Source organism: Abrus precatorius, unplaced genomic scaffold (genome assembly GCF_003935025.1).
Source record: "Abrus precatorius isolate BTA unplaced genomic scaffold, Abrus_2018 Scaffold3, whole genome shotgun sequence".
In the NCBI taxonomy this organism is placed as follows: Eukaryota; Viridiplantae; Streptophyta; class Magnoliopsida; order Fabales; family Fabaceae; genus Abrus; species Abrus precatorius.
The window spans coordinates 9176089-9204045 of NW_020874373.1; the positions used below are offsets into that span (position 1 = coordinate 9176089).

The following is a 27957-nucleotide window of genomic DNA, read 5'->3' on the forward strand; positions in this document are numbered from 1 at the left end:
ACTCGTAGACCAATGATAACGCTATAGATGTATGTATTGTATCCTCCTCATGTTGCTGTTGAATCTTGAGCATGAGAAGACATTCACTTCCCCACGAGGCTAGAATATAATCATGATTCTTAGCCTTGAAGATGCATGCATGCCTACAGTAGAGTCCACAGTCACGTGTACTGTGTCGCTGCAAATCAGAACCAAAACCTTGTCATTATCAACCCAGTTTGCCGGCAGCTATGACACCACGTCAAAGGTTTCAACATCCTTCATATTCACCACATCCTTATCTTACAAACTTCTTTCTGAAGATCTTTTCAAAGTTCAAAATTACTTGCAAGTCCCACATCGATTTGTCCATATGCGGACGCTCTGGGTATCATTGGGCCAGACTCTATGACTTAGTGGGTTGAGTCCAGTACACGTATATGATGGACTTGGTTCCTGGCCCATATTCTATATTTGGGCCCAGATTTGTCCTGATTTTTAAGTGTAGGGCAGGAAATTGGAATATGAAGTACTCATCGGGACATGGCAAAAGAAAAAATTTAATCCCAATTCTTCCCTTTCTTTGATCTTCCGAAAAATATTATAAATTTTTGGTAGAGCAATTTATATAAATTTAAATCATATCATTTGTTGACTATTTGCTAATTACGCGACTTCGTAAAATTGAGACTTTTTTATTGTATTTTGTTGATTTTATTTATTGACACAGTGAAAAAACGAAATTTCCTGTTCTTGAGGTAAATATGATTTTAAAACATCTTAGTAAGGTTGCTTAAGAGTACTCTAAATTCAACTTTAACCTTAATATCCTCTCTCTCTCTCTCTCTCTCTCTCTCTCTCTCTCTCTCTCTCTTATTGGCCCACATGTTAAAAAAAACTACTGTAATATTTTAAAATTATTTTTGACTTAATTATATTTTTAATCTTTACATTTTAGTAATCTTTTAGTTTTAATTTACTAAAATATGAGGATAAAAATGCATTTAAATTTTTTTTATTTTTCATAAATAATATAAATGCCTGTTAAGCAAGTATACTAAAAATGCTGTCAGTGGCAGGGTTCACGCACTGTCATTATTGGTGTCGTAATCAGTGACATGACTCACTGGATGTCATTATTACTATGTTCTTAACATAGCTAAACTTTATAGAAAAATAATTTTGGGAGGTTTGTCTGAAGGAAGCTTTCATGGGCTTATCTGAACAGGACTTGAGATTAAAAAATCAAAAGGGATAAGATGTTTATGGTGCAATAGTGTAATTGTCTACCCTCAATGCCACGCGACAGTGACCCTCCCATTTGTGGAGTGGAATTTAGTGCTGCAGGTTTTGGTAAATTTCATCATTCCCCTCCCAATGTCTTTGCACAGTCATGTTTCTTTCCCCTTTTTATTGTTCTGTTAGAATTTACACATCACTACTGTTTGGACTGTACACCAATTTGATTAGACAGAATACAAGAGATTTAAGGAAACCAACGAAAGCATTCATGTTCTGTTTCAATACATAAATGTTTACCAGCATACTTCTATTATCAGGATCAGCTTATACGGACAATGTTATCGTCTGTTGTTAGGTTCACTTTTTAAAATAGTAAGATAAATTATTACATAAGAAAAATAATAAATATTCACTAGATAAAGCTTTATATTTTTAAATATTTAAAATCAATCTGAAAACCTTACATTAACAAACTTATTTACGTATCATTCCCTGTATAATATGACTCACATGAAATTTCTCTAAATAAATGTGCCCTTCATCATTTTGCCTGTACTTCACACCTTCATTGCAACCTACAACGATTTTTTTTTTCTCCACCTAGTTTAACATTACTTTTCAAATATTTAATTTCAGAATATATTAAGCTTCTGAAAAATTGATTCAATCTTGAAGGTAGTTTATAAATTACTTCTGAAATTAAATTTTCAAAAGAGTATTTAATATATTTTAAAATTAATTTATCAAAAGTGATATAAAAAAGTGTTGATGATTAAAAAAATATAATAACCAGAAAAAAAAGTGATAAAAAAAATGTTATTTCACTTTATAGGCTGCAAGCCTAAAACCTGCTGGCTTCGGTTATGTACATACTGCCATGCATGGCTACTACATTTACAAGCCAAGAGCAATTCACATTTCCGTTTATGCTTCCACAAACATTTAACAACTCAAACCAATGTTCATCAATCAACATGTAAATATCGACTACTATCACAAGGCCAAAACAGAATAATAATACAACAAACAAAACCTAGCCATGAAATATGTAATAAATATTCACTAGAAGAAACATCTACAAAATATACATTTATTTTGTTCCAAGTATCTTCAACACGAGCCCAATTTGAAGTGATTCTAGAGTCTTTCAAGCCTCCCCCAATGCCTTCTTGATATCGTTCTGTAAAGGCAACAATGAAATCGGGTGGGTCAATAATTTCAAGTTTCAAGATCGGCACATGCCACCATTTCTCACAAGAAACCATTGCACACTCTTAGTAACGTGAGTTTGTGCTCCCTCCATTCATATCTTAACATCTTAGGCTTAAATGGAAAACCCCATCGTTATTTAAGGCTGAGATGTCAAAATCCAAATGGAATGAGCACAACCTTACTTGGAAATAGAGAGAAAGAGAGAGTACTTCAATGGCAAACGGTGAGGTGGTTGGACCGTATCGCTGGATGACTTGCCCTTCCTTGTCAACCAAAAACTTGGTGAAATTCCACTTTATCCTAGAACCAAGAAATCCAGATTTCTTTGCTTTAAGGAATCTGTAGACAGGTGCGGTATCAGGTCCATTGACGCGTACCTACAAATAAAAAGAAATTTAATATACATGGTTAACAACCCAATGCACTTTTCTGTTTCTTTTTGCTCCAATGGTGACATGAAGGCTTGAACCTGTGGGACTCTAGACCAGGGAAATACCAATAGGGGATCCAAGAAGAGAAAAGGCCAAGTGAAGAAGCACGTAAGCCCATGATTTGGCATGTGCACAGGAGGAGGGATAAGAAGAGAAAGGAAAAATCTCATCTGTAGAGTGCGTTGTGGTTATGGGAGAGGGGATACATGCGTAAGAGGAGAATAGAGGTAGGGAAAGTGGGGTTATGCTTGTGGTTCAGCAGGAGAGAAAATGCTTTCTGCATCTCTGTAAGAAGTGTGACTCTAAGTATTACATGGGATACTCTTCTATAATTCCTATATTCAGTAAACAATACAACTTCTCAGTTCGTGCTTTTGGTTTTCTATCAAAACCTATGACCTCTTGCAAATTATCCATAACACTCACCACTAGCCCAATCTTAGCATCTTTCAAAGCTGCATTTATGAACCTAATATAGAGCTTGAATGAGTTAACAGGGTGCATAACGAAAACCATCTCTAACCAATGGAGGTTCTATGATTTACAATAAACTTAGACTGATCATGTCTGCTAATTATAATTCAGCGAGGGGAACAATCACAGAACATTGAGTCATCGGAAAACAAAAACTAAAGTTTGATTTAGAGAGGCAAAATCAGCTTTAAAACAGTTGCATGTGTAGCAAGGTAAGCAGATGTGTGATCAGTGTAGCAATCTTTTTAGAGAAATGCTACTAATACACTTTTTTCAACATTTTATTATTGGGTGAAATTTAATGACAACTCAACTAACAAAGAGTGAGCTCCACTTATCTAGTGGAGTTCACATGGTATTTCACCCAATGAGTTGAAAAGAGATGCCATGTTTGGATTGATGGAAAGAGTGGAATGAAATATATAGTATACAATCTGAACAAGTTCCATTGTTTGGATTGCTTATATTAGAATGAAATGGAATGGATTCCATTCCATTCAAAACTTCAATCTTTATCTCCTCCCAATTTTGGGTGTATGGGATGGAATCAGAACAATTTTTATTATTATATCTATTAAATTATGTTCTATCCTGTCTCTGCAATCCATCTGCAACAAGTACAGCTCCTTGCTTCATCCCAGCTTTGTTCCTTTTGGTAAGCTAACTTAGATAAGCCCATGCTTAGTCATATCTTCATCATGACTGCACAGTCCAACAGTACATAGAGACATAGCTACCAAGCCTGGTGTTTTTTAATTTGTCACAACCCATCTCCTCCAGCATAATTTCATCCAATCAAACTCTAGTTGCCTGAACCATTGGATCTAGCTTCACGTAAATTATTCATAACTTTTTCTTTTGTTTTTTGGTTCCTTCCCTTTTCCCTGTGTCCTTGCGTTCATATGATTTGATAACATGCAGGCGTACTAATTTGTAAAGCTTAGTTTATACAAACTGTAAATGTTGCTAAGACAGTTAATTTTTAACTTCTCTTTTTTTTTTTTTTTTGATCTGCACCAAGGTATTCTTTAACTGATAATCAAGGACTAATTCTTTTTGAGGTGAAAAGATCATCGGAACAGATACAACCTCTCTCAACTAAGGACACAACCAGTACCATGTCATCGAAATAGACTATTTACTTTTTTATCTTTAAGTCATGTCGATATGATCAACACGGAGCTGGTTACATATACCGTGATTGTGAGGGAAAAGTATGATGTCTATAGCTTCACAGTAGTAGCAAGCTGGCAATTGCAAGTTTGCAACTTCCATGGGAAGTCACCCTAAGGAAATAATGTGAAGTACTGGACCAATGCCTGCCACTGCCAAATATGATAGTTTTACTAGGCATAATTCTTGTTGGCGTAGTAGCATTTGCATGTTTAAACCCCAGTCCTTGCTCTTGGCCAGCGATGCAATACGTGTCTCAGTGTTTTGTTATCAAGCCAACACCGTAAGGCATTCCTTTACATGAAATTTCATTGCAGCAGCGTGAGTCCAGTATTAAAGTATTATTTAGACTTGTCTAGTAACCACCTCTCTGTAATACACTTTTTTCACTCATAGCCAACTCTTTGGTCATACTCAGTAGTCCTAATAATAAAAATTAGAACTAGAATTTAGACAAACACTGAACTTGATCATAGTATTCAGTAGATGCAATAACGAGTTTAACAGAACTAACAGCATGGTTTAGATTCATGCAATATGACATGTTCCATTCTTCCATTTTAAAAATCACTAATTATCACTAACTTAAAAGTTAAAACTACTGGATCAATCTTCATTTGATGACAAAATATAATTACAACAACCAAACCAATTAATCACTTCACCGTTGTATCTAAGACATACATAAAAACAATATAAGTAAAAGGATCCAGATGCACAACGCAAACAACCAGCATCATACCTTTCTAAAAATGGGATACTCAGCCTTGTATCTTGTACAGGCAAATTCCTCTGCCTCCTGGCTGGTCCCGGGCTCTTGCTTTAGAAACTGGTTGCATGGAAATGCCAATATCTCAAGACCTGAGATCAACCAACAAAACATCCTCAAGTTTAATCAACTTCGTAATTTCTTTCAGGCCTTTCACTCTAACTAAGTTCAAAAGTATTTGGTCACTGAAAAAACAAAGTTCCAAGACATGCAACAGCTGCATACCTTTGTCTTTGTATCTGTTGTAAAGCTCAGTTAACTGTGTGTAATTGGAATTCGTAAATCCACTGTGATTTACACCCACGAATTTAATTAGCTAACCCATTTACAATAAAAGAAGAAAGAGAAGGAAAGATTGAATTTTTGTAGAGAAAATGAGAAGAAAGTTGGGTTAGAGAAGAGGGGGAGATACCATTTTGAAGCGACGTTAACTACAAGAAGAACCTTGCCCTTGAAGCTGCTGAGGTCCACGTCTTTGTCCTTGGCGTCCTGTGCCAACCATAACCCATATGATAAGAGATTTCAAAACCAAAATCAAATAATAAAAAAGGGTTTTTTAATTCTGGTGTTGAGATTCTAAGAGATAAAAAAAGTGTGTACCTTGACCGTGAATTCATAGATAGATTTTTCTGAGATTGATTGTGAAGCACCCATTTCTCTTCTTGTCTTCCCTTCAAAGACGGGAAGGGCACAACTTTCTGTCTCCTCGCTTTCCCAATTCGGATGGATGCTAATATTTGGGTTTTTCACTCTCTCTTAAACACTTTTATAGTATTCAACATCTCAAATCTGTTTCAGTAAGTTTGTGGTCCAACAATGGCAGATAGACAGCTTTCATATTTTTGATGATTAAGTTTGACAAAGTTTCCAATTCAACATTGTTTTAATCGATTAAACAAAATTTCAAAATTTAAAACTCGTTATCAATATTTTAGTATTTTATTTCCTTTTCTAACGTAATTTACAACCAGTCAGAATAATCAACGTTGAGCTCGTCCTTTTATTCCAAATTTCCAACTAATAACTGGCCCCTTTGCACCCTGGAATCATGACTTGACATCGTAATTCTGGAAATGGAAGAATAAGAAATAAATTTGATTTCTAACGTAATTCGTGCAATGCTGGTATAATAATAATAATAATAATAATAATAATCACATCTTTCATACGGTGAAGAATTTACTGTCAGCTGAGTTGATTACTAGCAAATGTCATACAGCATACTACCCACTAGGAAATTATTAGTTTCCATTTTAACGGTTAATCACAGTTACACTTCTGTTTAGTGGGAAGAAATTCAATTCCTTTAATCCTGTGTTATAAATATTGTAAACAAAAATTAAAAGAAGAAAATATTAAGAGAACTTTGTTTTAATTTAATAATATTTGTTAAGAGACTTTGAGCGCTAAACGACTTGTAAATAATTAAATATTAATAGTTTTAAACAAAAGGTGCGCACACATATTCTAGTGAGGAAGTTACACCTCATATTATACATATATTTACATCATTTTAATGATTTCCATAAATAGCACCTAATAATATAATAATTAAACTAAATATTGTGTATATTAGCTCCAACTCACTGAACTGTTGGCATAGAGGACAGACAGTCACCTCTGTACTTCTTGATTGTGAAGAAATAAGCCTATCCCAAAAGGAAAGAACGTGACCATAAGTGACACGGAAGGTGGTCCTCACTCTTTTTGAGCTTCAGCTTCGTGATGCAATGATTGGTTGATCTATATATATTAAAGTTCCATTTTTAAAAAATAATATGGACTAACTAAAATTTTTAGACAAAAAATTCTTCAAGTTTTTCTTCACTTCAGAAACAAATTTTCTAAGGACTTCTTTGTTTTACAGTTATAAAATCAATTTCGAACTTCATGATAAAAATATACAATTCTAATTAATTTTACGCATATCTCAATCACATTTAATCACTCAAAGTCAATTTTATCAAAATTAATTGTACTCAACTTTAAATCAAATTCACAGTAAAAAGTACTTTCATAAATTAGAACAGAAAGTCACGCTTCATGATATGGAACACTTGCGGGGATAAACACACCAACTACCTCAATAAATTCTAACCAACCACGAAGTGGCTACAAATGCCCCACGCGTTTTTATGTAGGGCAACGTTTTATTGTCACATGTCAACCACCAAATTACAGGCTGCACTGAACTCAATGCTGTATTGGGGGGGGGGGGAGGAACACAAGTAACTCAGCTAAGAGTTACCTGAGGTAAAGTTTTCGGTGTACTAGGAAAAACAATTTCAAGAAACCGCACTGAAAATTGTTTTATGTATTTTTGTCTAAAATCTACAAGGGCTTCCATGAAATAAATTATATAATCTGAAACAAAAGAATTTGATTTGCTGACAACCTAGAGATAAGTTACAGTTCTTCAACAACTCTACAATGACTTCCTGCTCTGCATTCTGCAGAAGAGGCTGCAATATATATAGATATATACAAATCTAGCAAACTATGACCATATCCTGTGCAGATTCTGCGGAACTCTAATGATTCTTTCTTGCATGTACAGAAAGATGGGATAAAAACCACCTCTTCTAAACGATGACAGGACCCACGCCAAAAAGTGGGTTGTATCTAACATTCATTTGGTGAAATATAAGTAACAATGATACTGATTGTTGAATGATAACTATAGAGGCCTGCTGATTAACGGAGTATGCCAGCCTTCATTTATTGGTTATTTCAGTTCACCTTGGCTGCCAAAAGCTTGGGCCTGAAACATAATTATTATAAACCAAAATATGTTTATAAGTAATATTTCAGAATGTCGAGGAAATGATAAATCGAAAAATAAAGAATTATTCATTATTGATGAAAACCTGTAAACAGAGGGTAAATACCTCGGTTAGCTACATGAATTGGATCTTCGAAGTGTGGTCTAAAAGGCATGGAGCCCCTGTAATTCATTGACTGGGGAGGAAATCTCCACCCATGACCTGGTAATCTACTTGATTCACTTGGATGACAACCATACGGGGCAGGCACACCTTTGTCATGATACCGAGGACCTGAAAGCAGAAACCCCAAGAATGACAATTATTAATACATACACCACCAAAGCAAACCATGCACCCTTTCACCCCAAATATCAGTCACCATCAGTTATCACAGTCTTACCAGAATAAGGAGCAGGAACACCCCATCTCTCTTGGTAATCATATGAAGGTGGATTTAATCTCTCGTGATTGTCATAAACATTCTCTCTCGTCATGTTCTGTGCAAAGTGGTGTCTATTGGAAAATGAAGGGGGTGGTGGGACCTCCCTCTCAGACATCATACGACGTTCCCCATGAACAAAAGAAAACTGATGGGATGGCACATAGTGAGGTGGCCGTAATGAGTAACCTTTATTATGCATTGTCACACCATCAGTATTCCTAGAATTGTCAGGTGGTTGTCCAGGGTAAGTGTTGAAAGAACAAGTAGATTCCGGCATCTGCATCTGCCTATCTCTACATTCATGGACAGTATATTGCACTGCATCGCTGATAGGTTCACTATTTCTTGGCAGAGCCACGGGCTGAGCCATAGGATAAAGTGCATTGGCTTTCACAGGCTGCAAAAATGAATCCAAGCCCAAGTAGAAAAGAGTAAGTTTACAACATGAGTTGTCATTTTCTGCAACTTACAACATGGAGTGCAAAAATCCCAAGCAAAAGTTGTAAAACATACCAGCGAATCTGTAAAACTTTTTGAATCCACTGCAACATGATACTGTTTAGAGGTTGCTGACATGAGGTGCAATGTAGGAGGTGGGGGTGGAGGTAGAGGTAGAGGAGGAGGTGGCAGGGGTGGAGGGGAAGATGGTGGAGGTGGGCATGACAGTGTCACATCCTGTGGTAAAGGAGGAGCAAAGGCCGAAGGAAGATTGTTCTCAAACTGTGTAGCATTTCCTCTTTCAACATTACAAACCGAGTTCAATTCAACATCAAAAGAGGGAGCCACATCTTCCATTTCAAGCTCGCCATCAACATCTTCCAACACATGCCTGTGTTTTTCAATTGCATGTGCTGCTTCTTGCACTTCATATGTATCAGAATGATGCTCAGGCGTGACAGCCTCAAAGTTCCCTCCATCAGAGTCACTCCCTTCATCATCAAGCATTCGGGGCATGCAAAATCCAGGTAGCTGAAAACTTGAGTTGCTGCAAGGCCAAATGCAACTGAAGTAAAAACACTAACAGAGGTACAAGATACAATGACAAAATCAGAATTGTTATGCCAACAAATTCCAACCTTCCATATTCGTCAACCAGCATACCCTCCATATCTCTGACAGGGTCATCAAAAGCCCTCTCTGTTCTTAATGAACGACGTGAGAAGACACCTGCAGAAGCAGAACTGCTATACAAGTCTAACTCCCGGATGTGATGTCTAATAACGGGTTCAGGTAGGATTCTTCTCTCCAACCAAAGCCTTAAAACCTACATAATTGGGATGAAAGCTTAACAAGAATAATGACACAAAAAATAGATGTTTAGAAAGGACTTGAGAGCACATGTTCAACGTAGAAAACAGGAAATTTCATTAACTTGCCTTAAGACACTGCCTACGATTTTCTTTTGCAGCATTTCCAGGAGGAGCAGCAGCAGACAATAGGCGTGGTAGGACAGCTGTCATAGCAGATGGATATACTCCACCAATGTCTCCTGGAAAATCAGATATATTTCTAACATCAACAGATATTAAATACCTATATAATATTCTAATATGTTTACAACATCAACAGATACGCACATATTCTTTTGTTTTTGTTTGCAAAATTAAAGAAGCATCAAGGGATAAGCAATTACCTTTCAGACCTCGAGAGCATTGAGCAATAGAGTCAACAAGAAAAAACAAATCCACCCTCCTCTGCAAGCTTGACTCAGTTTCCAGATTGTGGACAAGAATTTCCACCACCTAGAATACACCCCCATAGCCCAGACCCCCAAAAAAAGAATTCACATATTATCAATAAAAGACATGAAAAGCTTTTATAAGGTACAACAATTTTCTACATGAAATAACCACAAAGTAAATTAGACAGTTAATTTCCAATTAAAGGGCAGACATAGTTATGCTCAGACAAACAAATTAAATAAAGTTCCTCTATGAGCCTGAGATGCCAAAATCTTTCAACCCGATTCACAAATATTCATTTAAATCAAAACATACAGGTGCAAACCTAGTGATACTCAGAAAACACATTAAATAAAGTTCCTCTGTGAGCCTGGGATGCCAAAAGCTTTCAACCTGATTCACACATTTGCACTTTTTAAAATTGTAAGCAATTATATGCAGAGGCCTCAGTGTTCTGCTTAATTGATTTTGACCATTTGGCTCTCTTTTTAATTATAGTAAAAACAAATATTGAGCATTTTGTGAAAGTTGACAATAAGAAAACATGTGGGGGTCTGGGGGGACTCCATTTTTCAATAATAGTATAAATAAATTTGTTTTAATTCTTAATTAGCATCCTCAAGTGATAAAACCCTGTGGGTAAGTGCGCTCTCAGTACAACTTTTCACTATATTCTAAATTCCACTATTTCCCAAACCATATAACTTGATTATGCAAATTGGACCAAAAAATCTTTACAGGCAACACTTATCAACCAATACTTGTGAGTTGTAGTTATAATGATTTTACAAGTACTTAAGCCTCTCTCCTCTCCTATACAAAGACATGTATGCCTACTTTACTTTAATGGCCAAATGAAAAGCAAGCTGAATGATACCCCAAAAAAAATCAAAGAATTTAAAAGACTGGCCCAAAAGATTTGGCCTTTTAATCCCAAAACAAGCATGCAATTTATTATTCAATTATTTGGGGGATGGGGGGAGGTATTCTGGCTAAGGATTCCACAACAGGAACAAGACAATCTTCAAGATCCACAAAGGACTAACGAACTTGACTCCAAATTTTTGGTCTTGCCAAAACCATATGTTCCCCCCACAAGCAATCCAAATTCTACCAAGACACAATATGGTTATCATCATCACACTAAAGTTTCCAAAAGTCAATTTTAATGCATGAAGACACAAATAATTTCCTATCAGCCTTGCATTTATATCCTGAACCTATAGAATATAAAAAAAGCAGAGAAAATAAGGTAATCTTGAAGAACAGGGGCAAATGAGAAAACACAGTTGTTCCCAAGCTCAATATACATACCAATATCCCATTATTCCATCATAGTTGAAACCATACTTCCAATAAATTTTTCAACCATAAGCAAAACTTGAACATTGTGATTAACATAGAAAAAACTAGAATATTTGACATTTTACCTCACTGGAATTCTGCATTTTTCTTTTACACAATAGTAATAGTAATAATAATAATACACCTAATTTAGGTTGCACAAACTCACTGTCCAATTAATACCAGAAGTTGTTAAGTAGATAAGATGTCAATGCACCAAGAGATCATGGGATCAATTTATATTTGTAAGTAAAAATCTAGTAAGTAACCAAGCTTCCAAGGTTAGACTATGAGCTCTCAAGAAGCATAAATTGGATACATCCCTTGACTTGAAAGCTAGTACAATATAATTCCCTTATTTTATTACACAAAAATCATAATGGTCCAAAAAAATCCTAAAAAAGTCATTTGTTATAAGTAAAACAAATCTAAATTAAAAAGTATTCACAATTCAATGATTAAACATTTCCTAAAGGGGCACAAGGAGGAAAATGAAAATTTAAAGTAACATTATACCTTAGTTGCAATGCCAAACTTTCCACAGTCAATAGCAATGCGTGTTGCTCGACCAATACTTTCCTTTGTCCTTGTCAATGTTCCAAGCATAGCTTCAAAGTACAACAAAGCAGCATCTCCGGCTTCAGTTGACTTGCCCACAGATCTTGATTGGTGAATTGCCACAGTCCCACTCGCATCTTTCCAACCATCAACAGGAGCAGATAAATCGTTCTTCTGGTGTACATCAGGGCTACAACTTCCATTTTGAAGGATATTACTACTGTCTGATGTAGAAATATTGCAAACTGATGTATTTGGAGGTGAACCTTGTGGAAGGCAAACCCTGCCATCAGTCAAGGATGGACTTGACAGAATGCCCAAATTACCCTTTTCACCTGAATAATCATTTGATATTGAAACAGAATTCATATCCTCCTCTTGTCCTTTAGATTTTACCTCTTTCACAACCTCATGCCTGAAGAAAAAATAAAATGAGTTTCTTGAATAGAAAAAGATGTAGCATACTTTCATTAAACAATTGTTCGCTTTTCATTTTCATTATCTTTAACAGATTGATAAAAATGTTTATCCTATGCAACTCCATCAAACATACCCCAGTAACTGAATTTGATAGACCCAAATAAAACATGTACAACACAAGGGGTGACAAATTTACCAAAGAGAGTTATAGTGGAAAAGGGTAGCAGAACTTGGACAGGTCACAACCTACAAATGGAGAGGGGAATATGGAGGATTCAGGGCACATGTGGAAAATGATGCGAGAAGGGTAGGAAACAGAGGGGCACAAGACATGGAAATCATGCAGATTGTGGGTTACCGAGCGCTAGTATTCATTTTGAGAAGACAATTCTCTTTTCTGTTTCTTTACTGTTTTTCCTGTGTAAGGAGGTTTAGCTCCATTCACACTCTTAGTTTCAGTGCTGTCTTGAGGTGTTTACCTCCAGCTCATATTTCTGTTTTTTTCTTAATCAGCAGCTGTAGCTATCAGATTTTAAGTTGGAAAACACAACTATTTGCACAAGTATGATCTAAATTACAAACACAAGTTCATCCAGTCAAATTTTCTAATGAACAATATTTATACATAACAGAGAATGAAAAGCAAAAAAAAATTGGGAAGGCCATTATAACTTCTTGCAAATTTGGACTAGCAATTTTGTGAAACCCAAAATATCTCAGCTTGAAAAATAGAATGACAATAGCTTGTTAGTGCTTTGCTCATATGCTATTTAATCTTTAGCTTCTCAACAAAAACTTCTTTCTTTAAAGAAAAATAAAGTTAAATTATATATTTAATCCCTATAATTAACACTCATTTATAAATTAGTATCTATACTTAAAAAAGTTACGTTTTGGTCCCAACAATTATAAGGTGGTTAACAAAAGAAGAAACCAAAACAAAACACAATAATCATATACGGATTAAAATGTAAGCTTTGTTAAGTATAAGGACTAATTCATAAATGTGTCAAATATAAAGACCAAATGTGTATTTTAATCAATTATAATTTTAAAATAATACCAAACACAAACTTAGTTGAGAAAAGACATGTATTATAGTTCAATCTTATCTTCATAACACTCAATTTTTAACTAATAAGAAATTTACTGAATTTTATATTTTACATTTTATCTTACCTTTTAAAAAAATAAACAAAATATCAACTTTAACATTTTCATTATAATTTTTTAATATGTAACTATCTCAATTTGTATATTCTATATTTTTTATATAATATATCAATTTCTATAAAATCTATGATATCATCTTTTTATAAGAAATTAAATATTTACTATATTTGAGATGTGAAATTACATAGTTAGTTTTAAGTTTAAAGGATTAACTTTATTACATAAATGAATTGATAACTTTTCTATCATAATATAAGCAAGCATTTCTCATTATATTGACTCAAAACATCATTAGTTGATCTTTATGATACTTTTCTATCAACTAGATATTTTGTCCATAAAAAAAATATCTAGACATATCTAGTATTCTATTCAAGCATAATAAAAACTCTATCATATGTGAGTTATTCTTAATATTTTATTAAATATAACTTTTTTTATTGATCTATGTATTCACCAAATCAATAAGTTATATATCAATAAATATTTATAACCTTGAACCATAAATCTTTGACTTAAATATGAGTTTTCAATTTCTTAAAAGTTCACAATTCTTTTATTTAGTACCCCATTCTTTATTTTTTCCTAGACAAGTCTACCAAAAATCTTTATTTATCTCCAGTTATAATGTACATTTGATCCTTATTGTTAACATTCATTTATGAATCAGTCTCTATACTTAAAAAAAAATTATGTTTTATTCTTAAACGATGCTTTGTTACATATTAATCTCTATTGTTATGACATTGTTAACTGTAGGGACTAAAATGTAAATGACATGAACTAAAACATAACAAAACACTCATATAAGTACTAAGGCATAATTTTTTTAAGTATAGAAACTAATTTGTAAACTTATCAACTATAAAGACTAAATGAATTATATTATTTAACCCAAAAACAATAAAAGTAATTTTTCATCAATGAACACAAGCAGTAAAAATGCTTTATTTTTTTCATTATTTTTTCTCACTTCAAGGTTACGAGTAGTCAGAAACTAGTAACTGTAGCAAGCTAGAAAAGAAGCTTACGTGTCATTAATTTTGCTGCTATCACCAACTGCTCGCATCATATCCTCACGGACATCCACATTCTGAGGCATGTTAATACTGTTTTGAGGTAACAATTTATCACTTTCACAAGCACATGCCACAGGATCAAGACTCATTCCACCAAGCTCTAATGTATCATCAGATGCATCTGAATGGTTCACAGGTCTGATATTATCATCATCATTTGGTGGCAATGAGGGACTTGGTGAATCTTGATTGCTTCCAACTTGACAACATTTCACATCAAGATCAGGAGAAATTTCTCCATGGAATTGAATCTGTGAATCTATTTTAGCAGGCTGACAAACAATAGAATCACTAAGATCTTCACCTGAGATGACATCCTTTCCAGTTTCATGTCGTTGGAACTTGGCCAACTGCTTATCCACTTCTGTAGATGACTCGTTCTCTATTGGAATAAGTGGATTTGAACAAGTTGTAAAACTACACACACTAACATGAGAACAGTCAATCCCACAAGAATCCAATTCTTGCAGTTCTAAACCATTACCTCCATTATTAACAGTTATACAAGGACAACTCTTGATGGCAGATATACAGCATGATGATTCCATACAAGCTTGACCTTCTTCAGCAACATTGGCAGACATGGCTTCTAAAGCACGATGGATGCGTTTGGATGGGGGTAAAGCAGCTTCATCATCTACAGAGCAGCCAAACATTTCATCTTTCTTAATTTTACAAATCCAAGACCCATTTTCAGAACATCGAGCTATTAAGTTAGAAGGGGAAACATTAACCAAAGCTCCATTCAATGCTGATGAGTCTCCTTCTGCAAGGCTACCATTTTCACAATTTGAAGATGTGATTATCTGCTTTGGCAAGTCAAAAATATCTTCCTTGCCGCTTTTCTCCTGAACATGTACAATGCCACTGAGCTCTGCCACTTCGGATGATTTACCCATTCTAACTCTGGCTCGTTTCAACAGGGGCAAGTGTTCATCTCCATCTTGGTCAAGGCATCTCTCTTTTGAATTTCCACACATTTTCTGCAAATTTTGACTGGCATTTTGAGCACCAGCATCATTAGTTTCCTTCTTCTTGTTTGGTTTTCTTTTCTTCTTGTTGATTACAGTCTCAGACTGTTCAAGTTTTAAATTAGAATCTATTGTGTTTCCCTCACTTAAGCTAAAGGCATCAGAATTTATTGTAATAATTTCAGAATCATTGTCCTCCATGCTACCATTTGAGGCAAAGCCAGATGAATCAGTATCATCACAACCAAAAAAGTCAGGTGATTTCTTGATACGTTTACTCCTTCTTATTGACGTATTCTGAATTGCATCAGTTGATATGTTACCATCACTATTGCCACCATCACTACAAGATACAACAAAGTTTTGGACCCGTAATGAGTGTCTATACCTATGAACTGGTGCATTGCTCTGGGTTCCTAGAAAAGGTGATTTTACAGTCCCAGTTGCAATAGCATTGCCAGTAGGTTCTTCCAATGAAGCCTCTACATTATAAGATTCATCCCTCGGTTGTGCAACAGTTGAGTCCTCCTCAGCCGCACAAACTAGCTCAGGTCTGTCAATCATAGAATTTGAAGATTTCATTTGTGAATGAATTGTCAAAGGAGCATCCATCTGATCCTTTAACCCTATGTTCACAGATGGATCAAGTGGATTTGACACATTTGCAATAGCAACTTCACCCCGAGAGCTAGTGTCATCAACTTGATTCTCTCTCTTTAATTTTTCATAACTTTCAATAATCTCATTTACTGCACGAACAAAATCAGCACCCCTTCCTTGACGTTTGACAAGAGACTGTTTCTTCTCTTCAGTAAATGCTTCCACATCAGCAGGATTGCAGAAAGCTCTACAAAGCCAAAACCATTTCAAACTAAGGCTACGTGCAGGCTGAATAAAATTCAGGCTTGTACGTGGGTGAATAACTAAATATTAAGAGAGAGATTCCACATTGCAGCACAGTTACAAAAAGTCTTACATAAAGCAAATGCAGTTGATCGATAAATAACTAAATGCTATGAGAGAGATTCTGCATTGCAACACAGTTATGCAAAGCTTAACTTAAAGCCAATGCAGTTAGACAAAAATAATATTATTTAAACCATGCCCATTAAATCATATCATCAACGAAGAAATCAAAATTCAAATTTCAACACCTATTATTCTTTGCCTTCAAGTTCGTGTTAATCACTCCGTCCCCTTATTAAGTATGAATATTGGATTGAATATTAAGTCACATCATACCTTATTTAAACATAACCAATCTTGTTGGTATGTTTTCTCTGACATAGAGAGATATTGTCTGCATTTAATTCATATTTATTTCCCTAGTCATTACCTGTAATTCTTTCCTTATTTGTATTTGTCATCTTAATTGTAGTTATCAATTTTCTTTAATTATAGGAGAAAGTCTATCATACATCTTGTATACATATAGGAGATACGCAGTTTTCATCTAATCAAATATAGAAAAATTATTCCAGAACTTCTATCACTGATTGTATCAGAGCCCTTACAGGAGCTCTAGTGCAACTGTCCTTCCATTTTTTCTAAGCTAAAGGCCTTCATTGACACTGCAGTCCCATTCATTTAGAACCTTCCAAAACAAATAGTCAAATTTCAAAGTTGCAAAATTTGGGGATTGTCGTACAAAAATGGATGGCAAAAATTATTTTAACCGCAGACAAGATTAGTGAAGCTAGCTTTAAACGGGAAGCAGAGACTTCATCATCTCTGAGACAATCAACCTTAGTGTAATGATAAGAAGTTCAAAACATGGGATGTAGAAGCATAGTAGTCAATAGCGGAAATAGCGGCCGCAATCGCGGCAGAGCGGGGCGGAGCGGCCCTTTCCCGCGACGGCGACGCTGTCGCGTCGCGTTTCACAGTAGCGGCTGTCGCGCCGCGATTCGCGGCGGAAAACACCGAAAATAGCGGCTGGAGCGGCCGCTATCTCATTCTCACGCGTTTCCCCTTTTTGCCCCTCATCTTTTACCGTTAGGGCCCTTTAAGGGGGGGCAATTTTGGAATTTCGACCCCCCCTTATTTTTCTGAATCATCTTCTTCAACCCTAGCCTCCATCAGTCTGCTCTCCTCTCTTCTCCCGTCGGTTCTCTCTCCTTTGTTCTCGGTTCTCTCTCCTCTGTTCTCGTTTCTCTCTCCTCTGTTCTCGCTTTTCTGGTCATCCTCTGTTCGCTGTGCTCTGTTTTTCCGGCGAGACTTCCACTTGATTTTCCGGTCATCTTCTTCGTCTCCGGCAAGCTTCTAAGGTGACCCAAATTATTTTGAGTCATTTTCTTCATCTCTTCTCATCTTCTTCAAGGTCAGCACAACTTTCCGGTCATCTTCTCCAACTCCGGCAGACTTCCGGCAAACTTCCGGCGAACTTCCGGCGAACTTTCCGGTACTGAACATTTTTTTTTCCTATATTTTTCTCTGTTTTTTTTTTCTCTTCTCTGTTTTGATTCTTCTATTATTTTCTGTTCGAAATTTCAAAGCTTAAAGAAGTAATGGCTACTCCTCCCAATCTGTCACAAGGAACCGGCTCTGTTTCAATTTCATCCTGTGCATTAGTGAAGCCTTCAGGAAATAATTTGGATATAGGTTGGCAATGGAATAGTTTAAAAGACATAAATAATAAAAAGTCTGTTACTTGTGACTTTTGTGAAAAAACGACTACAGGCGGTATTACCCGAGCAAAGAGGCACCAAATGGGAGTGAAGGGAGATGTTGATAAGTGTCCAAGGATTCCCAAAGAAATAAAAGAAACACTAATAGCAGCTTATAAGAAGAAGAGAATTGAAAAAGAGGTATATTTACTTCAGCATGATGAAGATGATGATGATGAAGAAGAGGTGCAAGAAATTCAAAATATTCGTAGTGAAAAACAACCTGCAACCTCAAGTGTTGCATCAGTTTATGTTAGTGGTTGTAATGCCACCAAAAAAGGAAAAAATGTCAAGGGCCCATTGGATTTATTATGGTTAAAGAGTACAGAAACAAGCATCAAATTAGCAAAATCAAAAAGACAAACAAGTATAAATGATGCTTGTGTCAAAGAGGCAAGAGCAAGAACAGTTCAATACATAGAGCGATTCCTTTGTAGGAATGGAATTGCTTTCAACGTTGTGCGCTCAAAAAGTTTCAAATTAATGGTTGAAGCTATTGGAAACTATAGTCCACATCTAAAGCCTCCTAGTTATCATGAGTGTAGAGTTTCTCTTCTTAAAAAGGAGTTAAAGTATACAAAGGAAATGTTGAAAAGTCGTGAAGAAGAAAGAGAAAAATGTGGATGTTCAATTATGTCAGATGCGTGGACGGATAAAAAAAATAGAACATTGATCAATTTCTTAGTAAATTGTCCAACTGGTTCTATGTTTGTAAAGAGCATTGATGCATCTGCTTATATGAAAACTGGAGAAAAGTTGTTTGAGCTCTTGAATAGCTTTGTTGAAGAGATTGGAGAGAAAAATGTTGTGCAAGTAGTTACTGATAATGGAAGTAATTATGTATTAGCTGGTAAGAATTATTCTTAACTCCCTATATTAATTTCAGTTACTAATTATTTTATTAGTTTCTAATTTTAGACTATGCAATTTAATTTTAGGTAAGTTGTTGCAAGCTAAAAGACCACATTTGTTTTGGACTCCATGCGCTGCACACTGTATTGACTTGATATTAGAAGACATTGGAAAAATACCTAGAGTCAAGAGAACAATCCAAAGGGGAGTTACTCTTGTGGGTTTTATTTATAATCATTCATTGACTTTGAATATTATGAGGAAGTTCACCAATAAAGCTGAATTGGTTAGATATGGAGTGACAAGGTTTGCCACAACATTCCTCACATTACAAAGGTTGCATAATAAAAAAAACAACCTTAGAAAAATGTTCATTTCCGATGAGTGGTTAAAGTCCAAAACAGTCAAAGAAGCTAAAGGAAAAAGGGCAACAGACACTGTACTTATGCCTTCTTTTTGGAATGATGTGGTTTTCTGTCTTAAGGCTATGGGGCCACTTGTGCAAGTTTTGAGACTTGTTGATAATGAAAGAAAGCCTGCAATGGGTTATATATATGAAGCAATTGATAGAGCTAAAGAAAGCATTCAAAATGCATTCAAAGGAAATGTAGACAAATATAAGGAGATTTTTGCTATAATTGATAGAAGATGGGAGTGTCAACTTCATCATCCATTACATGCTGCAGGTTATTATCTGAATCCTCAATTTTTTTATAGCAATAAACAAATTGAGAATGATCCTGAAGTTGTGGAAGGCTTGTATAAATGTATTGAGAGACTATGTACAAGTGAAGATGATGTAGACAATGCTACAGTTCAATTGTCAACATATAGAAGAGCTGAAGGTCTCTTTGGTTTAAGTGGAGCAAAAAGACAAAGGGCTACAATGGCTCCTGGTAAGAGATTTGTTTAATTTTTTTATTGTAATGTAATTATGTAGATATAACACAAAAGGTTAATAAGTTGATGCATAACTTGCAGCTGAATGGTGGAAGAATTATGGAGTACGTACACCACATTTACAAAATATTGCTATTAGAGTGTTGAGTTTGACTTGTAGTTCATCTGAATGTGAACGAAATTGGAGTACTTTTGAGCACGTAAGTAAATATCTGAATCCTCAATTTAAAGTTCTTTTATGAAAAGTGAAAATCTAATATTTTTTTTTTATGGTAAAATAGATTCATTCTAAAAAGAGAAGCAGACTTGAGCATCAAAGGTTACAAGACTTGGTTTTTATTAAATATAACCAAGCTCTTAATGAACGTTTTGAGTGTTCTGACGTGGTGGATCCTATTATCTTAAAGGATGTTGATGATAGTAATAATTGGTTGCTAGAAGGAATAGCTGGAGATGATGAAGATGCTGTAGATGAATTAGTGTTTGATGATGATAACTTGACTTGGGGAGCTGTTGCTAATGCAATTGGGGCTAGTGAGCCTATAACCTACACTAGGCAACAAGCTAAATCAAAATCCAAGACAACTACAATTGCTTCTTCATCTAAATCTAAGGGAAAAGGGAAAGAAATTGTACAAGAAGAAGAAGAAGAAGAAGAATGTGATGACGAAGACTCTGAAGAAGAGGATGAGGAGGAGGAGGAGGAGGAGGAGGTTCTTTACAAAAGTAGTGATGAAAGTGAAAATGAAGAGGACATTGCAAATCTTGGAGATGAAGATGATGATAATTATTAAAATATTTGTATTTGAATTGAACACTTAGTATTTTTAAACATCTAAGCATTAGAGACTTAAATTTAGTTAGTTAAATTTATTTTTATATTTTGTTGTTACTTGTTATTGACATCTAAGCATATATATATATATATGTGTGTAATTTAATTTATGAGTTTATGAGTATATTTATAATACCTAAAATAGCGGCCATCCCGCTATCCGCTATGCCGCTATAGCGTTTTTGAGGTCGGCCGCTCCGCGCCGCTATCCGGGATTGACTACTATGTGTAGAAGGTACTATCATCATAACCTGGCTGCTGAACTCAATGCTGGTTAAAGGCATCTCAGAATTTTATGTTACTTAAGACACAAAAAAAAGGGGAAACAGTCCAAAAGAATTGCTTGTAAGCCCCAGATGTTGCTACAATCTACGAGTTAAGACAAGGCTTGTTCATATGAAGCAAGGCAAGTAGACAACCTTTTCAGTTACAGAATATTTCAATGTAAGAACAGTTTATAGCAGGCAACAAACTTGTTTGGAATCTGGAACTGAAATCAAAAGAAGCTAATCAAACTCTTCCATAGGTGAGGGAAAGAGCTCGAGTTTTTTCATTCCTGCCTGGTCAAAGCATAGATTTTGATCAAGTTCATGTCCAGACTTTTGGAAGAGCCTTATCAAGCCTAAATGAGACCATCCCACTGTCCAAGGAAAAGAAAGACCATCCTGTAATGATGGATTATACCTCTTCCCCTCAATCCAACAACACGGATTCAGTTTTCACAGCTGCAGAGAGGAGAACTAATGAAAATGGTCCATACCAAGACCAAGCAAAATCCTGAACCAAGGGAATCTGTGGTGTACTCATTGCAATAAAACAAGGCACAGCAGGAAAATTTGAAGCGCATAATCAGAGGCAGAATGAAGCTGGTTCTACAGCCCAGAAAAGAAAGCAGAACCTTTGAATTTGCATAAAGTTGATGTTCAGTGATCGGTCCCTCTACAAAGAAGGGATTGAGAAGCTGTGAAAATTTCTTGAAACTTAAATAGCCAACTCTGGCTCTATAGCTCATTCAGGCAAGTACCCTTCCTGCATACCGCATTCACCTACTCACTTACCTTGAACCAAGCTAACTTTAAAGTAAGCTTGTGACAACAATGTAAAATGTGAGAAATCAAGTGTCTATATGAACCGTACATTAATACCATGTTCTTGGTAACTATTTTAAGACTAATCATACAGCCATGAGTCATAGATCATAAATTTAGCTGTAAATGACCACATGAACCACTCCTCACAAATTTTTAAAACCTACAAGCCTAGTTCTACTAATTAGTCCATCTTTGCTGCTGCTAATGAAAAATCCATTATAGTTAAGGGAAAGTGAATTATTGATCTCTGAGGTCTCACCAACACTTTCATTAAAAAATGCCCTTCACATTCTAAAAATCTCCAACAATCTAATCTCTATTAATGGAGCAAGATGATTCATATCCTTCATTGATGATTGTACAAGATTAATTTGAGGTGAAGCAATGCCAAACTTCAAAATCTCTTTCAAACAAAAGCCCTTTATATGCTCTTCTAAGCCATTATCTGATCTACTTCTTTAAACACATTGCACTGAGAATTTTTGGTTGTCCTCATATTCATAAACAGCAATTGTGACAGCAAACTTGGTCCCTAAGCCCTCAACTGTGTGTGTTTACGATACTCCAATGTCTAAGAGGGGTATACAGTATATACATTTCCATCGTCCTACCATTAAAATTCTGTTTCTATAGATTTTTTGAATCTCTCCCATAATATTCATATGTCAGGAGGAGAAGTCTCATGATGTTAAACAACTGTTGTTATCTAACTTAACAGTAACTACTTTACTCATATCCTTCCACCCTCCAATCTTCCATCTGATTGTCAAACTACTCCCTATTCACCGAAACTAACTTAGTTCATTCCTACATGTTCAGGAAAACAAAAAAACAGAGCCTACCTCACAGTCCAAAGAACCACTAAAAGTGTACTTGAGGAGAGGAAGTCCAGACCTATTCGATAGCATGCTCAATCATTGGATTTGACTTTTACTGAAGCCCACAGAGAATCATCAGGATGGAACCCAAATCTAGTCCTCTTTTTGCTGATACCTCTACTCTAGGTAAGAAAAAATCCTCGTTACATGTTGTGCAGAATTCTAATCTTCATCTATCCATTGCTGTAAGAAAAGGCAAAAGAAGTTGCACCCTACACTCCATATCCCATTATGTATCTTACGACAATCTTTCAAACAGAAGATACAACTCCTTCTTGCTAACCTTAAACACCATAACTTATACTATGACCCAATAGAAAGTTATCAGTAGAGAGCGTATGGATGTTGACTAGGAAGGATTACTAGTTAATCAATTCTGTTCACAGGATACTGCATCTTTATCAGAGTAACTATGTAACATGGAGAACAAATGCGATGTAGTAGCAAGATCAAGTGCAGAATTCTAGATTTTTGAGTTACTGTGGTTACAGATAATTCTGGATGATTTTGGGACTGAGAGAAGAAAGGTCAAAGAACCAGAATTGTGACAAGTCAGCAATGAGCCTTGTATATAATCCAGTTCCCCATGATTACCCAAAGCATTTGGAGATTGATAAGCATTTTTTCAGAAAGCAACAAGTTAGCAACTGGTATAATTGACCTCCCAGATATTTAATCAGAAGATCAAATAGCATATGTACTAATTGAAAGGCCACTAAACTAAGAATTTTCAGAAGCTAATTAGCAAGCTGGGACTAAAGGACATGTACGTGCCAGCCTGAAGGAGAGTGTTGCAATAACTTCTCTAATTTGGAGATATTGTCTGCATTTATTTCCTGATATATTACTTGTCCATTCTTAACTTATTTATACTTGTCAACTATCATTAAGTAGAATTCTGTCACTTTGATTGTAGTTACCAATTCTCCTTAGTTGTAGGAGAATGCCTCTGTTCCACATCTTGTATGTGTGTGCACACGCACACATAAGTAGTTTGCCCCTAATCAAATATGGAAATATTTCCAGAACCCTTATCATTCAAACCTTATTTTAATATTTAAAACAATCAACAAAGAAGTGAAAGAACTAGCAATTCCCAAATAAATTAATAATCCTCCTCTTTAAATCACACAACATAATAGGTTATGAGGATCTCAACACAAGATAAAAATTAAAGCCTACTTTATGATCAACCACTTTAACTCAAGAAGTGAAACTAACATAAAAATGGAGATATATCAATATGACAATATTTCCATATTAGATATGCACATACACCAAAATTTAATATTCTCACTGCATGTTCAACCAGCTTATAACTTCCTTGGGTATCAACATAATAAAGAACTGGAAAAAGTTCCAAATTAGATTTAATGAGCTTAAGAATAGGCAGAGACAGTGCTAAAGGAAGGATGATAGTGGGAACATAGTAAGAAAGTTAATTGAGGATGTCCATTTTTTTAGGGAAATAAAACAAACATAAAACCCATACAACCGCATTCAGTCTCTGTGAATAGGATAAACAACAAAAGATTAAATAAATCAAGAATCCAACCTGTAGCACAGAGGCAGGACAGTTATTAAAGACAACAAAGAGACAAAGGACCGAGCAGAAACCAAAACATTTGGGTTACGAGAATTTGCAATCACAAAGCCTAACTAGGGATCCAGTATAGAAAACATTTCTATCCAATAAAAACACTAGAAGCACTACTCTCTAATATGAACCAAACACCCCTGTTTCGGTAATTACACATACAAAATTAATTTTATCAACTCTTTCAAAAATCAAGTATCAAAATATAGTCCAAACAATAGTGTGTTGGCAACATAACTCACTCCACTGCAATATGTGACAAACATTAATCAAATCCCCCCATAAAAGTAACTGACATAAGAGCCATTAGCATTCATTTTTTTCTCCCTTCTCTGCAGGTGAGAACTAAAAAGCTAAAACAGACACTACAATAAGCACAAATATGTATGGTCTGATTCTCACAAGAACCATGCCCTAAAGGTAAAAACTTATATATGCACAAAACTTGTAACTACTATTATCAACTCAAACTACAGAGAAAAATTATCAGAGAACAAAATCTTTTAAATATGACTAAACCAATAATACATACATGCCATAAAGGCACATTAATGGAAAACAACAGTCAACAGGTATGTCCTCAATTAGCATTATCGTCACAAGTGGACTACAATAATTGAAGCCATCAGGTTTTTTACTTTGCATAAAAAATATTGAAATATACAATGTACTCCCAAGTAATCCAACCGTTCACCTTGACATATGAATAATCAAGTTGTACTCAAAAAACCAGCAGTACAAAAGGAAAATTACTTACTAACACCACAATCTCTAATAACTTTACAGCAAATACCAAATCAATGACATATCAATAAGAATGCCACAGTTAAACCTTACGAATTACAATGTCCCTAGGTGAAACAACATGATGTTATTGCTATCACATATATTTGTTTTGGGATTTTTTTCATGTACATTCAATTCCATAAGTTACACAGCACATCATTGCTACAGGCATACTAACAGCAACACAATCAAATGAGACATGGATTGAATACATACATTTGTTGGGTACCAAAGAAGTAAACAAGCACTTTCTTCCAATCAGCAGTGTAACCCCACTTCTCTGGTTCACTTACCTGCCCCCAGCGAAAGAACTTAATCAGCCAAACAAAATCTCTATAACATACAAAAAGAAAAGAAAATTAAAAAAAAGTGGCCATAACAAACCTATAAGCTATATAGGACCATAGAAATATCAAAGCAAGGCTCTGGGTTGTATAACCTAGGGCCTCTGGTCTGTTACCTTTTCCATCCCCGTTCCTAATCAAAGATTTCCATAGAAGCCTTCCGGCCCGCTTAAGTTATCCATTAAATATCTCCACAAGAATATCATTTAAGTACACCAATGCCCAAGTAATATCAAAATACAACGGCACAAACTTAAGATAAGAGATATCAGAAAATCAAGGTTAGACCCAAGAACTTTAAATTAAAAATATATATTAACCAAAGAAAAAATCATCCCCAATTCATAAATTAACACCAGACAAACCCTCTACACTACACCAAACCATGGTTGAGGGAAAATAAAGTATCATGCAACACAAGGGGGTACTATTCAACAATCAACCCAAAAACAAAAGCCTTTACTAAAAGTTAGCTAGAAAGCTAAAAGCACCCACCGTTGCAGGCCAGGGAGGGAATCCCTTAACCTTGGCAAGCACAAGATCGCCAACCTTCCATTGCCGGCATGCAGCGGCTGCTGCTGCCGCCGCCTTTTTCACGGCCTTCCTACGACTAGGCGGCATGACAGTAACCGAAAGTCAAATAATAGTGAGCGATTGGTACGGAATCGAAGCGGAGAACTCAACAGTGCACCAAATTCGCTCAACAAATGAACGGATTGGCACAGTTGGGAAATTGCAGAGAGAAATAGAATTAGGAGGCATTGGGGAAAACCCTAATTGGGGAGAGAAGAAGAGAGAGTTTGAATTGAAATGACATGAGCTGGTTTGGTGGTGTGGAAGAAGAAGTTGCTGTTGTTGTTGCTGCAGCAGTGTTGTTTAGGGTGCGGAGGAGCTGAGTATGCATTCATACTCCCGTGAAGTGCGCTAATGTGCGCCTTGTGTGTTTAATTGTCTTTCATAGTTTAATTGGCTCTTCCAGGTGACCCCCTGAACTAAACCTAGTTTTCTACCTTATGTGAAAAATCCATTAATAAGGAAGAAATTACCATGGCTGACTTGAAGTATGAGGCATTTAAACTTAATATAATACTGAATTAATTTGGAGTCTTTCTGGATAAGGGTATTGATTACTAATGTTTTATTAAAAATTATGTAAAAACAAAAATCGTAAAAACAGTTAATAAATATTTTTATAAAAATTTTAATTTAATATATTTTTAATATGCCTTTTAACAAAAATCATATTTTTAATAAATTTTTAATCCTTGATTTTTCAATTATTTTCCTAAAAAAGTTATGCAAATGACACGTTGAGTGTCAGTCATTTATAATAATTTTGGTCAAGTGTTAGTTTCTTTTTACAAATCAATCACTGTAATTTTAATTTACGGAATGTGATTATTGGTTAAGAATTTGTTTATGTAAGTTTTAAGACATGTTAGACCGCATTATTTTTCATTATCATACTCTATTATAATTTTCTTGTAAATTATAAGTAATTTAATATAGAAATTGTTTTTACCTTTTTTCTGTAATTCAGTTGTTTTAATAAAAATATAAAATTAAACTCAACTTTATAATAAAATGATTGTTCTTGTTTACTGAGTGTGGATGTTGACGGAATGCTCGGAATTTGTGACCTAATTAAATTTAACATCAGTTAGTTTCAACAATTTTTTTCTTTCAAAATAAGCATTGAGATGCGTAATTTCACATTTAATATAACAATAAATATTATTTCTAAATTATATATAACATTTTTCTAAAAAATATTTATAATAATTCTCTAAAAATATACTTCACCCTTTCTTTTTTAAAATCAAATTATATTTTTTTATACTTTAAATATAAGGTAATATTTTATTACGGTAATTAAGATAAAATATTTTATTTACATGTTATATGATATTTTTCTAAAAATACACTTCACTTTTAATTTTTATTTTGAAAATTATAAAATATTTTTAAAATATTTAATTTTTTTACACTGTTAGTTTATTAAATTTTACATTGTTAACTAATTAAAATATATTGTTAAATTAATTTGTATTTTATATAAAGGAAGTTATTCAAAACACATTGACATGTGAATTTTAATTTAGTCATTTTAAGTTAAATTGAATTATAATTCGTCAAATAAAATATATTTATTAGACATTTTTATAAAATTTAATCAATTTAATCCAGTTATGTGCATTAAATGCACAAGTTAAAGAATATTAAATGCACACTTTCTAAGTCTTTAAATATTTTGGTTTAGACTTTTTAACACTTTAAATTGTTTATAAATAAAT

The 27957-nt window shown here is 34.8% G+C and overlaps 2 protein-coding genes across 2 annotated transcripts; both read right to left on the minus strand.

The window, feature by feature from the left end:
- Positions 1-2028: 2028 nt before the first annotated feature.
- LOC113863860 (probable glutathione peroxidase 5) lies at positions 2029-6344 on the minus strand. Its single transcript, XM_027497614.1, has 6 exons — positions 5881-6344; positions 5693-5769; positions 5506-5567; positions 5254-5372; positions 2643-2810; positions 2029-2401 (listed from the first exon to the last, which is right to left on the minus strand). Exons 1-6 carry the CDS (start codon positions 5932-5934, stop codon positions 2369-2371), a joined length of 513 nt encoding a protein of 170 aa, XP_027353415.1. The 5' UTR covers positions 5935-6344; the 3' UTR covers positions 2029-2368.
- Positions 6345-7342: 998 nt separating this feature from the next.
- On the minus strand, positions 7343-26565 carry LOC113863859 (protein HUA2-LIKE 2-like). Its single transcript, XM_027497613.1, has 11 exons — positions 26159-26565; positions 25536-25612; positions 14696-16561; positions 12030-12486; positions 10121-10229; positions 9864-9976; positions 9564-9751; positions 9001-9472; positions 8446-8884; positions 8169-8336; positions 7343-8041 (listed from the first exon to the last, which is right to left on the minus strand). Exons 1-11 carry the CDS (start codon positions 26282-26284, stop codon positions 8016-8018), a joined length of 4041 nt encoding a protein of 1346 aa, XP_027353414.1. The 5' UTR covers positions 26285-26565; the 3' UTR covers positions 7343-8015.
- Between the last annotated feature and the right edge of the window lie 1392 nt (positions 26566-27957).